The sequence below is a fragment of the Buteo buteo genome, chromosome 25 (genome assembly GCF_964188355.1).
Source record: "Buteo buteo chromosome 25, bButBut1.hap1.1, whole genome shotgun sequence".
In the NCBI taxonomy this organism is placed as follows: domain Eukaryota; kingdom Metazoa; phylum Chordata; class Aves; order Accipitriformes; family Accipitridae; genus Buteo; species Buteo buteo.
The window spans coordinates 7,603,999-7,619,099 of NC_134195.1; the positions used below are offsets into that span (position 1 = coordinate 7,603,999).

At 40.0% G+C, this 15,101-nt stretch overlaps 1 protein-coding gene across 1 annotated transcript in view; it reads left to right on the plus strand.

Moving 5' to 3' along the window:
- Positions 1–15,101, plus strand: part of AFF3 (ALF transcription elongation factor 3) — a 383,003-nt gene that overhangs the window by 240,102 nt on the left and 127,800 nt on the right. Inside the window, exons 7-8 of the mRNA XM_075057215.1 lie at positions 7,494–7,580; positions 13,126–13,162. Coding sequence (XP_074913316.1) covers positions 7,494–7,580; positions 13,126–13,162 — 124 coding nt within the window. The remainder of the gene's footprint in view (positions 1–7,493; positions 7,581–13,125; positions 13,163–15,101) is intronic.

The window sequence follows — 15,101 nt, forward strand, 5'->3', positions numbered from 1 at the left end:
GATTTTTTTTCCCTGCAAATCTTGCTTTGATGACCTCCTTACGTTTAGCAGTGTAATTTTGTCTGGAACAAAGGGATGTTTATATTAGAACATTACATGCATTTGTGGCAAAGGTATTTCAGTATTGCTAATTATTTACCGTGACGGAATTTTTGTCTTCGCCAAACCTCAGATGTTTTCCTTAGTAAATGTGTCTGTTTTTTAGCTTTGGGCACTTTTTTGTCTGCTCCTTTGTCCGTATTAATACAATCATCCATCAAAAACAGGGTAAGACCCTGACCAGTGTCCTGGTCTTTATTTTCAATAGCCTTTGTTTTAATTTCTTGAAATGTTTCCAGAGCAATCCTGAGGCCACTACCATTGCTTTGTTAGCAGACTGCAGAATTAACATACTTGTTACAGTCTCTGAAAATGTCGACTATGTGCATTTTTTCATTATTATCTGAAATCATGCAGAGATCTGGACCTTGAAGTATCCTAGGTCTTTTCCTTTACTCTTTCTCCTCCCCCCACTCCCAAGAGGCAGCTATTCATCTTCATTAGCCACTTCTGTTAGCTTGCTGCCAACTGAGACTAGAAAACTAGCCGCATCAGTCTTGCATGGCAATTCAGGAATTAGAATCCACAGTCCTTGGGTGCAGGAGGTTAATGCACTAATAAAGATTGTACCTTGATTAACCACATCATCTCAGCTTGCCTAGGCAAGGCTGGTTTTCAGACAGTTTGTCATATCATATGGCCCAATGCATTCATCTAAAAACACAGCTTCTAAGCTAAGAACAGATATTCATCACAGCAACTAAAGGAGAAATTTTGTCCGTTGTTTTTTCTTTTTTTTTTCTTTTTTTCATTTCAGTGAAGATTAGTGAAAAGTTTTTAAGGAAACCCTCTAAATTCTTTTCTATGATTTAACTGTAAAGGGACCTGTTCTTCCTTTCCTGATAGAAATAAATCTTTTTTTCTTAAACTCTGATATGAGAGAGCGTGGCATCGGTTTGTCTTAAACTCTGATATGAGAGAGTGTGGCATGGGTTATACCCTAATTAACACTTGCTTTTAGAATCAAACCACATTTCTCTTGGGTATCCATAGCTTCTTCTGGACTTACAGGTTCATTTAGTCCCCCAAAAAATGAATAAAAATTTGCAAGACTCTTTGTTAAAGAATTATAATCATGCAATGAAGGACCTAAATAAGTCAGTTTGATAAGTAAGCAGCTGTAGCCGCCTTTTACATTTATCTGTCCTAGATTGCTGAACCTTGACTAAATGTTGCAGGTTATTTGCAGGATGGTTCCACTAAAGCAGAGATAACGTATTCCAAACAGAAACTTATTGCACTGGCACTTGTGATTTGCTGTAGAGTGAATTGATCCACAGATCACGTTGCAAATGTTCATGATTTGGAATGGTTTAGTTCTGTAGATACCAAATATCTGGAGATTTAATGCTGAACACATTCTTTAATGCTGCAGTCCGCAAAATCTCTGACCTTCTCCCTTTCCAAGGGCCTAATTTCTCTTTTTTTCTCTCCTTCTCCCCAGCCCACAGGCACATGCACACACACACACACACAGAGTCCTGTTTCTATCAAGCAATTTCATTGCAGACCATGCAGGTCTGAAGAACCAAGCACAGCACAAATGACACAGTCACAAGCTACACAGCTACCTTTATTTCTTTGCTTAGAACAAAAAAATTCCTTGACAAGCACTCTCCCCTGGATTGTCGTATAACTTTGGATGTTATAGCGATGAAGCCCTATTGAAAGGAATTCATATTACAGAAAGCAACAGGGCATTTGAAGGGTCTTAGGACTGGAGCCAAAGGGGAAATGTGGTAGAATGTGTTTTGCAGCAGATTGCCATGAAAAAAGTGGCTCCTTGAAATCGTTTTAGCAAGAGTAGGGGATACAGAAGAACTGCTGACTGAGGTTCAGCACCCAGCTTGGCGTAAATGGTGTCCTTACGGCTATTTCAGCTGCATGACAGGGAGCTCATAGTAGTTCCCTTATTTCATCCTTCAGTTAGGGGGTAGGTGAAACCATGTTTGTCACTTTTCTCAAGTTTAGAAAGCCTTTTGCATCATAGGTGACATAAATATTAACTGTAAATTAAAACCTGCCCAAATAAGTGGATGGAAAGGAAACAACAGAAGCTGGAAAATCACAAGATATTTTGTTGGGGGTGGTGGTTCTGAATAACATGTTACCAAAAGGATAATGACGAAATAAAAGATGCTCAAATGAAAAGAGGAAAATTATCACGTGCTCAGTGGAAACGACAGGGCTTATGAGGAAGAAGAAAAAAAGTTAAGTGGGTGTAGTTTGGATAAGTGACATCATAAAGAAACAAGAAGAAACAGCTTTATCTTTCTATTTTACAGGTGTATATTTGAGGTTTGGGTTAGAAAAGTTGCAGCTATAACAGATACTAGAGGAATCAATTTTTAAAAAACAAAATTTGCTTTTCATATCATGGGAACCTTATCATAGTGAAATGCTGTCAGCTTCAACATAGTCTCCAAAAGTTTCAGTGTCAGACTCTTTGCTTTGGCTGTTTGACACTAAAATCATAGCCATGTTGTCAGCTAGTGGCAGTGTAGCCTCACTGAACTGAAAGGGATCTTCGCAAACTGACAGCAGTTAAAGAGAGAGTCTCCTGTGTAAAAAAAACAACCTATTTTATGAAGACAGGAGAGTAACTGGATTAGACATTCTCAAACTGTGTCCTGTGATCACTTGCTAAAGGGTCTTGGAAAGCTCTGCGTTAGCTTTGTGTTGCCTTGACTTCCAGCTGAATAAATATATCTAATGCTTCCCTAAAATCTGCATTTTAGTGTAGGTAACTACAAAGAGAGAGCCTCTGTGGTCCCTGTGAGCTAACCAGCAGAGTATTTGCAAAGGAAAATTGTGTCTCACCAATCTCCTATAATTCCTGCAACATGTCAGTAGAGCAGTGGATGAAGTTGAGCCAGCTAAAATAATTTTCAAAAGGTGTTTGACAGGGTCCTTTATGAGATGCTACAAACATTTCTTAAATCATCATCTGTGGAGAGACAAAATATTATGAATCAAAAATTGGCTAGGTGAGCACAAGCAAAGAGGAGGATTAAACAGTCAATTTTCTTAATGGCCTGATGATAAGTTCTGCTTTTGGCAGCGAATGAACACCCAGATAATACATGTGGCTAGACTTTAAATCTAGATGATACTGGTCTCCCTACTTTTTATTAATTACAATTTTTCTGAATCAGTTCAACCGTTCCTAGTATCATGTGCCACACAGCAAGATTGATGGCACTAGATAAATAGCATTGCCTTAAGTCTAGAGTGAATACTATTATTTACCTCTGCATGGTACTTTTCCTGAAAAATTACCTACAAGCTAGGGTTAAAAGCCCCAAACAAAACACTGCCAAGCAGTCATTAATCCAGAAGAAATGTCTCGTTACTTAATTGTTGCTGCGGAAACTGAATTTGGAGCAAGGATACGCAATACTATAGATTTCTTTATTTGAAGGTTTTGCCTTCAGTAAGAAGAAAAGCCAAGTTGGCACGTTGACTAAGATTAACTAGGCTTGGACCTTTATAGCTTGTAAAACTGGACATTTATGTATAGCTGCTGAAAACTGATTTATTACAGGTGGAGACAAGTAGAGTTGTAGAGTTGTAGAGTTACAATATGCATGTGAGTGAGATGTGCCATCACCACCACTGCAAAGATGTCAGTGTGTAACATCGCAACCCTCACAAGGAGAAACGTGTGTTTAAAAAAAAAACGGGGGGGTCTCAGAGCCACCCCTCAGTCTTGTGCATCTGGCTGCACGAGGAGGAGGGAAGTCATTGTCATATCAAACAAGCTGCCCTGCAGTTGGGCACACATGCTTATCCACATGTATTTTTAAGCAGTCTAGTCAGGGCTTCCTTCTTTGATCCAGAAATCTTTGGTTTCCCCGCTTCTGGACCCCAAATGGCTTCTCAGTGCTTCCTTTAATTAACATTGTTCACGACTTTAAGGTTAACTTAATCAAGTTTGGAGAAAGATCTAAATTGGTTTTAAAATAGACCATTATCTTGTAGTGGCTGGAACATTTTCTGGTGCCAGGGGTTTTGGACCTATTTTCTGTTTGATTTATGCTAAAAAAAATCCTTGTTTTTTTCTCTTTCTAATTTCAAAAATCTTTTATGTCAATCAATGCTGTAACACCAGTTTGAAGGTGCTGAGGATCTTAAGTACATTTTAATTTTCATCAGTCCATTTGAAGCATTGTTTTCAGTCCAGTGGGTGCCTTATGCCAATTCTGCCAATCCCAAACTCCGAAGACAGGAAGTTAGCTGAGCAGAAAAGAGAAGCTGTGCATGAAAGTTTATTTTAACAATAAAAGTTGAGTCCTTTCTATTTAGTTAGCTAGTTGCCCTTTGGGTTTACGTTTTCAAACATTTCACACCATGTACTAAAAAAGGATCTTGATATAATCATATGTCACCAGTGGTGCTTTTAATCTCACTCAAATATCTTCAGATAGAGTCTAAAATCACGAGATTTGGCACACAGGAACATATTCTGGATTTGTTTCTGCTGGACCTTGCAAAGTGTTGACACTTGCTGGACACCTAAATCCTTTCTCCTGATTTTTGAGATTCTGTTCTTAGCAGCCAGAAGGAGACTGCACATAGCTTAATATTTCTCTTTTCAAAATATATTTTATTATGTTTAAATCTTACCACTCCTCAGTGGTAGTTTGGGGTATTTTTCATGTTAGTTTTCTGATTTTTTTTTTCTGATTTGATTTCATTTTATAGTTGTCTGAATTCCAAAGGGTAGTGATAAATACACTATATGATCACAACTCAAAATATTATTCTAGTAAATTCACATTCAGATATTCATGATAATGGCAATTATTAACCCTGGCAAATATCAGTGGTCTTACTAAATCTTTGTGTCAGAAAGGGTTATGTCAAATTTAAATTATGTAGAAAGCTTTATTATATACCACAACTCAAAGTAAAAAGGAAGAAGAGAAACTAGCTGAAAAAAAAAGACCATTAGGGCCATTTTTCATTGAAGTGTGGATGAGAAATAATCTTGGAGAGAAGAAGAAATGAAAGATTTTGACATGTCAAAAAAAAAGGTCACCCTTATTTTTAATCAGCCCTCTGGTCCTTTCCCTGGATGAAGGCATCATTGTCAGACTCGGGCAGGCAAGGTGGGAGGGAAGAGGTCTGCTGCTGTAACAGATTGGTTTCTGCATGGCGTATAGCAGACTTCTCAGAAGATGTTTCCCTGAAGATGACAGTGGGGTCAGCCACCATATAACCTGGAGGAACGGCTTCTTGGGCAAATGGAAATCATAAGTACTGAATAGCATATTTCACAAGTAGGGTAACTTTAGGTCAAAGCCACTAGACATTCCCAGTCTGGCTGCCCCGATTCTTCAATTGACAGAGATAACTTAGAGCTTTGCCCTTCAGAAGAAAGGGACACGTAGTTCATTCCTATGCATATTTTTGGGCTCAGCACCTCAACTTGTAGGCAAAAACACTTTGTTTGGGAACGGGGTTTTACTGGTGGAAACACCTTTAGTCTATATGCACAAATCCCATTTTCTAGAACGTAAGCAAATGGTCCTGTAAGGGAAAAGCAAAGAAAAGCAGGTGAGAAAGAGATACTTTTTTAGATCACGGCTTCAGGATCAAATGTCCACATTGCAAATCTCCTTTTCATCAATTTATTTACTGTTGGAATATTTCTCAATATGTAATTCCTTATTCTTTTGAAAACAATAGCACGTGTGCCAGGCAGTTATAGCAAACAGCAATCTGGTTGCCTGTGTTTTTTGTTGCCTGAGTATAAAGCACTTACTGTATATTAAAAATTACTATATACTGCTATTGCCGGCACTTATCAGATAAGGAAGTCATAAGATGAACAATCTGTTTCAAAGAACTGAAAAGCAAAGCAATTCTGATACTGAAACTGCAAACCAGATGATGCTCTGATTAGAGGCACGCACGTAGATTACAGAAGTATAATAAATCATGTAACTTTTTAGCCTCAAATAAAATAAAAGAATGCAGTTTTTATTAGGAAATAAACTGTTTATCAAGAATGCTTTAAAGGTGACATTTATTACTAATAAACTATGGTGAAAGGGCTGATCCTTTCATTGGCAGAACAGCCAGAGACTTTCCTCTATGTAAAAAATGCCCCAGCTCAGTCCGTGCCGGGTCAGGAAGCACTTCCATCAGCACCAATGAAGGATGAGCAAGAGCCTCACCCGCACCTTTTTTCAAACAAGAACATTTTCTTTTCTCTTTAAAAAGGAATGAGTCATGGAAATGTAACTCCAGTATTATTTTGGGACTGATCGTGGATCTCAGCACGACTCCTTGGAATATCACTGAGAAACAATTCCAACGTCAGCTAATGGTATCAAAACCCAGCAAAGCACCTGCCAGGCAAACTCGTGATAGTGTCAGCGAGCACCCTGCTTAGGCAGGATGTTATTTGCTCTTCAGCTCTTGAGACTTACGAGCTGACTCTTCAGGGTTGTCACGCTCCACGCTACTTCTCATATTAATTCTGCTGAGTTACTGTGTACCAAATATTATGGCTGTTAGTGCTGAACATGTCAAAAAAAACCATGTCCATCCTTTAACAGCCTGCACTAGAGAGGAATATGGAGCCTCTCTCTTAACAAACTTCTTGTCTGAAGTGTTTAATTTACACCTTCCCAAAAGCACCCATGCTTTGGAGACCAACTCTTTCAGGCTTGAATGATAATGGTATTGAACGTGTGTCTGCCTGCTACCTGAAGCTGTGTCAAGGATGACTGCATACAAGTCAGGTCAAGCTATGTATGTCTCTTAGCTATTAAAAAATGTCCTTCAAAACAACACAGGGAGGAGACAAAGGTAGAGTGCAACACCCCTTGTTTAGAGCTTGCCACATGTCTGTGTCCTGCAAGGCACAAACATGTTGCAGTTAGGAACTTATTCAACTCCTTTACAATGACAAAAGCAATTTTAGGAATTAACCATTGAGCAAATGTCAAGTATTTATTATTCTGACCTTGTCTATGAAATCTATTTCATGATTAGTTCAAAGTGTGTACCCATTACTTGGTCATGAACTGAAATTTCTGTTCCCATACTACAAAAAAAAGTTTTTCTGTTAGTCTCACCAGCCAGAATATGTTGCATGATTAAAATGTGGTTGCAGATTGTCAGAAAAATCAAACTTCTTGCACTTAAGATGCATTAACTATTCAGGAAAATGAAACGGTGCTTAAGAACTACTCTCAAGAGTCTGTGATAAAAATCAATGTAGTACATGTGTTGTCTAGATTATATGTAAACTGGGCATTTCCTAGAAGCTGCAGTAACTTAAATATTCCACTACCCAGGCACTCTTGCTACTGATATACTGTCACTGTCTCCTATTCCATTGGCTTTCTAAACACAGTTTGCTGTTCAATATTGTTTTTCAGGAGATGACTCATTCATGGCCTCCACCACTGTCAGCTATTCACACACCAGGAAAGGCAGAACAAAGCAAGTTTCCCTTCCCAAACAAGGTAAGACAAGCAACATCATGTAGAACCATGCTTCCTGCACCTCAAAATATGTCCTACATGAGCCCTGACTAAGCATGGGAAGTCTCTGGGCTGAGGTTGATGCCATGCCAGTGACCTTCTCCATGTGTGTGCCAGTATCCCCTGCCTTTTCCCTGCTTACAGCCTTTGCAGGGCTACATGGTCTTGTTTGCATATCTCCTGGCAGCAGCACTGATGCTGGTGTGTGGGTCACGGGTTCCTCACCACAAGGCAAAACCGCAGGTTCCCTGACGGGGTGTCCAGGTGTGGTGCCTTCTGCGGGCACCTGCTGAGGTTCCTGACCGATACTTCAGCGCACACACAGCTGCTGCGAGTCAAGAAGCTCCTGCTCTCATCCACTGCTCCTGCTTCATTTGGCTTCACTAGCTGAGATTTTTGTTGAAATCGCTGAGGTCTGAGGTGGGCTTTGCTAATACACTGGCCTCTGTAGTTGGGGCCTGAGGAGTGGGCGTACATCCCCTGCCTCCAGCCTGGCTTCAGGGGCAGCTTTGCTAGAGAGGCAGCCAGCCCAGTGCCATGATGCCCAGAGGGGCCACAGAAGTATTTGCCAGGGAAGTATTTGGTCCCTCAAAGGACCAAGGCCACTGGTCCTGCTGATGGTCCCTTGCAACAAGCTCCACTATTGTATGAGTATCCCAGGGAGGATGCAGTGCGGCATGGTAAAGCCCATTGGCAGGAGCTTGGGGAAACCACATTATCGATGCTTCATAAGTTAGGAGGGAATTAAATCAGCTATCCTATGCAAGAGCCAATAAAAATTTCACATTGTATCACCATATACTGTTTATATGCCACAAGCATATTTCATGAATTGTTCAAGCTTGAAAGATGGTACTGATGCTGTTTATAGCCTTTATCCTGTTAAAGCAAGCTCTTTTGGTAACTTTTAAGTCTATTCTGCAAAATTTAGTGCAGGGAATAATTATAACCACAAAGCCAAGAAACCTTCAAGATTTGCCTACAGTAAAAAAGCTTTTCCGTGGATGAAAGTGTCATGATTTTGAAGTACCAGGGGTGTAAACCAAAACGTCTCTGGTATGTTATGAAAGAAAAAGAAGGAAATAACTCACTTTCTATTTGCTCATTGAAGGCAGACAGCTGATTGAAGATGGTAGGCAGGCTAGAGGCTTGTTATGTTAGAGTAAGTCCTGTAGGAAATAGGTGGATCAGCAGCTTACAAGCAGATGAAGTACCCAGATATGGATGATAAAAACGAAGTGGTGCTTCCAGCTCAGCAGTTTTTGCCATAATTATCATCATGTGATGTGCTTGCGTGGCACGTGTGCAGATGTGCATGGGCAAGGTATGCACCTATCAGCATATCTGTGTGGTCATCATTGAATGCACTTTCTCACAGCTAAATGTATTGTGATAAATACAGGAATAGGAGAACCACAGACCATAGGACAAAGATACGTGAATAATGGTTGATATTGACTTTCTCATCTTCTTTCTGCCTGTTGATCCATCTCTGGGAAATATTCTAATAGTTTGAACTGCAGAGCTGTTTCAGAGATCTGCCATTCATTTTTAAAGAGCCTTTTCTAGGTGGTTTCCTTTTCTCTTACCAAAGTAGAATTTCCATTTTATTTAGGCTTAGGATGAACAAGATTTCATCTAATAATATATGAGCATACTTTTGTACATATAACAACATCACAACTGTATTGTGACCTGGGTGGTCTGCACAGTCAGAAATTAGAGTGCTTTGTGTGAGATGGGGAAGTACCTAACATAACTCACCAGAGTCCTGGAAAAATCCTGCATTACTGGCCATAGATCATGTTAATTTTAGATACCACCTCCATTTTAAAATATTTTAAAATAATTAAAAGCTAATTCTGTCACTTACTCTGAATCTGTACAGTCACAGACTTTAGAAGGCGTCTGCTTTTCAGACTTCAAAATGCAAAGAATGGTTTCCTAATTTTTCAAACGTTTTTTTGAAACATTCATAAGCTAGCTATTGCTTTTCACAAAGTGTGGTGTAAAATCTTTGTTGGATCTCATAGAGGATGTCTCCACAACTCTTAGGAAGCTTTCCCACAGGTAAGCTACGTAGCTGTCCCAACTTGTTAAAACCTGACTACACCAAACTGTTGTGGATCGCACATTATTCAGATAAACGGGCCTGTCAGTTAAGTAGTGGCCAAGGTCAGCAAAGAGGCTAAAAGGCTAAATTCAGGGCATCAGCTTCATCTCTTAGTTCCAAGCAATGCATGGTACCGTGAATTCATTTTCAGGCTTTATGGCCATGTTGAGAGATCAGTTCAGTTCATTTGCAATGACTCTTCCAGCCAGAGAAGCAAGTAGGCTGCGATCCTTTTCAACAGAAGACAGTTCCCAAGTGTAAAGGTACTTATCATTTTGGGAATGAGAAAAAGAGAAGCTTGTAGGACTCCTGCCCTGTTGCAAGGTTGCAAATTATCCTTACTTTTCTGTCTGTGAAAACTGAGTGTCAGCATCATTAGTTCCCATACATGCCACACTGCTTTTAACCTGCAACTCAAGTAATTAGTGCTCTGACAGTTTGAAACTTGAAATTTATTAATTAGGCTATTAAAGTTGCAAAGGCCACAGCAACTATAGCTAGACTGGCTTTGAAATCCGTCTAGTAATAAAAGCTAAATAACTAGGGTTTATATATCACAAATATAACAAAATTGCGTATTTGAAACTGCGCATGTGGATGTGTCCATCTATATAACTATATGCTCAGTGGATGGGGGGGATGTATGTGCATATGCTGTACCTGTATATGAAATCAGACCTCATTAACATGGGAGGTCTGCATTAATGCACAAGAATGGAAGGATAGTCCGGGTCAAGTTTGACACGTGCGCCAGTGCCCAGTAGATTTCCCAGCACAGTGCTGCTGGGAGAGCACATTTAGGGAACTGTCCTTCATGTAATAGAGAGCATAAAGTTACATTTCATCCTTAACTTTGAATTTGCTTTCTCTGTGGAATTAATTTGTACTCTTGAATTTACTGGGAAGGGGCAATGACAGTCTCTTTATTTCTTGTTTTTCAAAGCTTAAGGATAATTGAATCAGTGTGTGATATGACAGGCTGTGTGTGCTTTCCTTTCTCCTATCTCTGTCACACTTTGTTATGTACAAATGATCAGGCATTATTTGATTGTAATTTTATTAAAAACATCTTAATAAATAAACTTTAAATGAATAATTAAATTTGGTAAATAAGAGCTCACTTGATGCTTGTGCGAATGAGCTTTCATGTTCAGGCATTAATTCTCTACTCTTATGCGGGAAAAAATGCTGTTAATTCTGCTGCCTGCTTTGCTCTCTTTCTTCATTTTTACTGTGATTTCATTTGATTTCTAGTTACATGTATGTGATATTATGGGATCAGCCATCATTTTGTTATTTGAGAATTAAGTTACCTACTCCAGGAGAACTGGTGTCTTGTCACAAAGCTATTGGGTGATTATTCTCAGCAGAAGCTAAGTTAACATAGTGATGTTATTCTTTACGTGCTCAATTCATTTACTTTTCCTTTCTTGTTGATTTTAACAAGCTGGAGCAAATGCACTAGAAAATAATCTCCATAAGTGAAGACTTCACCTTTGGTTTTTAAGTTACATAAAGTCGTATTTTTTTTCTTCCTCAGTGGGAGTGTTGTCTACTTCACTATGTGATTTTTGTAGTAGTCTTTATTGTTAAGAATAATTTGTTGAGAATCAAGACACTTATTTTAAAGAATCAGTTAAAAGGAAAAGTGAAAATGTTATAGCTCATATGTTTTGCTGATGTCAAATTTAAGACTACGCAGAGGCAATGGCAGAGGTAAGATACTGTGCTAGGCAGTTAAAGCGGGGGGGTACATTCTTCCTGAGGTTGATGAAAATGTAAAAGAGTGAGCGAGATCCTTGTTTAGCAGTTTCAAACACTTTTACAAACCTCAGGGTATTTCCATCAAAATGATTGTATTCCCCCAAACTCCTCTAGGTACATAAATTCACTATTCTGGAAACTGAACATGCTCTAATAGCCTACTTTTATTGGCAGCCTGGTTGGCTACTAGAATAGCATGTAAATTCAAGTGTACGTGTCACTACATCACCACTGCAAGCTGATCCTAACTTCTTAAGATTATATTCAGTCACCAGAAAAAAACAGGCTTTAATATCCCTTCATCAGAAGCATTCACAAAAAGCTGAGGCAATTTGTCAAAAGTAGACAATTTCAAATTATTGAGAAATTATTGTCTGCATGTAAAACATGGTACAAATCTTTTCATACTGCAGTTGAAGGTAGAAACTCTTAGGGCTTGCCCAAGAATTCGATGTCTCACATTTCAGATGTGTAGGATAGCAGTGAATTGCAGATGTGTATTCTAGCATAAAAATTACGGATTAAAGCCATGCAGTCTGGAGAGCCTTGACTCCAGAGTAAATGGTGCAGATCGAGGGGATTTGACTAGCTGAGCCCTTGACACCCCAGTGCCTGCGGTCCAGCCAACCGCCATTTAGAGACGCCAAGAAACTCTTGGGGCCCCAAACCCCTGAGGCATGCTTCTCAGTGACTCAGCAGCAAAATCTCTGCTCGGCCGAGTCGGAGCATCCTTGAGCTCTCTGGGGACTTGCAGTTCCTTTCTTGATGAGCTGTGCATTTGGCTCTTCGCTCAGCCTCTGTGGACCAAGGATCTGGTCCAGCACCCGATTCTTCACTGAGAATGGCCCCATGTGTTGCTGTGGGTGCCTGGCCTCTCCGAGCACTCTTTACTGCAGTTGTCAGTGCAGCATGTATACGAGGTGGTATTCCTGTGTGTGTCTGGGTTATTAAGAAGCAGAGTGACATACAGGACATCTTCCCTGCTGTCATCCATAGCAAAGTGTTCTTTTTTCCCTTAGTTTAAATATCTTTTTGTTATAATTTATATTTGTATTTCCCTTCTATTTAAAGGCTTCTTTTATATTTTTATGAATGCAAACGAATTCTCTGAGTAAAATATGTGAACATTTGCACGTGAGGAAAAAATGCATTTTTTATTTATTGCACCATATTCTTAGATATTGCAGCTGTGATACAAGGTTGACCTTGTAATCTCAGGGACCCAAAACTAAAGTCTGTATTTCCACTCTCCAGTGCTGTCAATATCACCATGTGAAAAGGAAAGATCAGCTGTGCTACTACCTCAGGAATCCAATGGTCCATGAAACAATATTGGTCTTCCCTCTGTCTTCTCATCTAAACTTGCAGAAGATAATAGACGAGTTTTGGCTGATCAATAAATGAATAGTGAGCAGGAGAGTCGTAATAGCTATACAAGGAATTGCACCATTAAAGGGTTGTTTACAAGCCTTAGAATTAATGGATTTTCAAAGAAATATTGGATTTATTCTTGTAATTGAAAATTACTTTGAAACTGAATGAACAATTAACAATGCTGTTTGTATCATTAAGGTAATGTTCAAACAAGTATTGCAGCTAAAAATTGCTGTAAAAATAACACACTGTACCTTTTTTGTATTATTACTGTAGGAGTCACAACAGGGATCTACAGGACACAGCAATACAAGTAAGTACCAACTCATTTTCTGGTTGCATTTGGTGGAGGGGATGGCAATGACTATGACAAACAAGTGACTGATAGAGTAAGGAACCAGTAGCAGACTGGGACAGCACAGAGCCTCAGCAGGCAGTACTCGGCTCTGGCCAAATGTGGAGAACGGAATTGAATGGTTACCATCAAAATGTTAGCTCTTTTGGTGGACTGGGAATAACAAAAAGGATTCATTTTGTTATGGCCGCTTCATTATGTAGATGAGAAAGACTAAAAGGGCAAAAGAGTGGCTTTTTTAGAAAGCCAGAAAAGAGCTGACCTAGTTGCCTGGCCAGATCCAGACTGCCAGAAAATTCTACAGGAAGACTTGTTATCATTTATCTTTTGTAGGCAATGGTATATTTTGTGGCTATTGCACAGTAATAAGCTACATAAATCCTGCCAAACTAACACCAGATCATGTCTCAAAGACCATATGGCCGTGGGTCTTTTTGGCTAGCACTGTGGGCAGGGGAGTGATGTGTGCTTGTGTGGCTCCTGGTTGGGGCTTTTCAGTGGACTCCAACTTACAAATCATTGTGCAGATCAGAAACACTTTAATCACATTTAGTTATGGTAAAAAACTTAGCAGCTGTATTGAAAGATTGAATTGTTCTGCAAAACAAAATATTAATCCTCTCCCCTGACACCTCTGACTGTTGTTAATGTTGTCTTGCATATTAAAGATACATGATCCTATTCTGCTCTCAACACAAAATCACCTCAACCAAAAGAACTATTTTGCTAGCTTCCTGACCTGTCAGCCAGCACAGAGCCCTGTTTGCAAATTACAGGGCTGTGACTGAAGATGAGCTGGGAGGTGGGGCTTTGAAAGTGGCTGGTCACCCACTGCACGAGGAAGAAAACATGCGGAGAGACAAGGCTGGGAGATGTAGGCTGTTAAAATGGTGCGGCTCTTTGCTGGGGAAAGGTCGGCATGCGGAAGACAATGTTGTGAAGAAACATGCAGTGGTGTCACTAAATTGCTGGCATCGGTTTGATATTGCTGCAAGTACCAGCACTAAGGAAATAATAAAAGGCAAAGGGGATGAGGTTCTGTCAGAAAATAATGAATACAGTAATGAGAGAAGGAAGCACAAAAGGGCTGTAATAGAGAGGGCTATGCAAACACACGCAGAGTCACAAGCATGACAAACACACCAGCTGAGCTGAAGGCTTCGCGATGACATCAGAGGCCACAGTGTTTGGTCAGCTTTGGTCATAGTTTAATTTTGAGTATTTCCTTCTTTCAACACTTGAATAAAACAGGTTGTTCTGCAGATCTAATGAAACGTACTTTCCTGTGGAATAGGAAATCAGTCCTACCTCCTTACAACTTTCCTCTGCTCCTTACTCCAGTGGTCTCCGACCTCACTTTACTTCCCATTCCCCCATCTGCCCTCCCACACCACTGTACCTCCAGCTGCTTCTTAACTCCTCATTCATCCTGCTCAGCAAAATCAGCATATATCTGCAGCTGGGCTGGAGCTGCACTTGGTACTGCCTGGCTGATCGCAACCAAACCAAAGAACAGCTGAACCCATGCAGAAACATTTTCTTCATTGGTGGCAAAAGTTAGGGTCACTGTCAGACACTTTCCCTAACGTTGCAGAGGAAATTTGACTACCTCTGAGACCTGTAACTGTGAGGATTCCTGTTGAGGTGCTGGAATAAGACATCAGATGAGTCACAGTTAGAATGAGACGTAGACCTTACCAGTCCTGTATGTCAAACTCAAAGGAAATTCGGGAAATAAAGGATTTGGATGTGTGGTGGGTTGAACCTGGCTGGATGCCAGGTGCCCACCAAAGCTGCTCTATCATTCCCCCTCCTCAACTGGACAGGGGAGAGAAAATATAACAAAAGATTCGTGGGTTGAGATAAGGACGGGGAGAGATCACTCACCGATTACCAT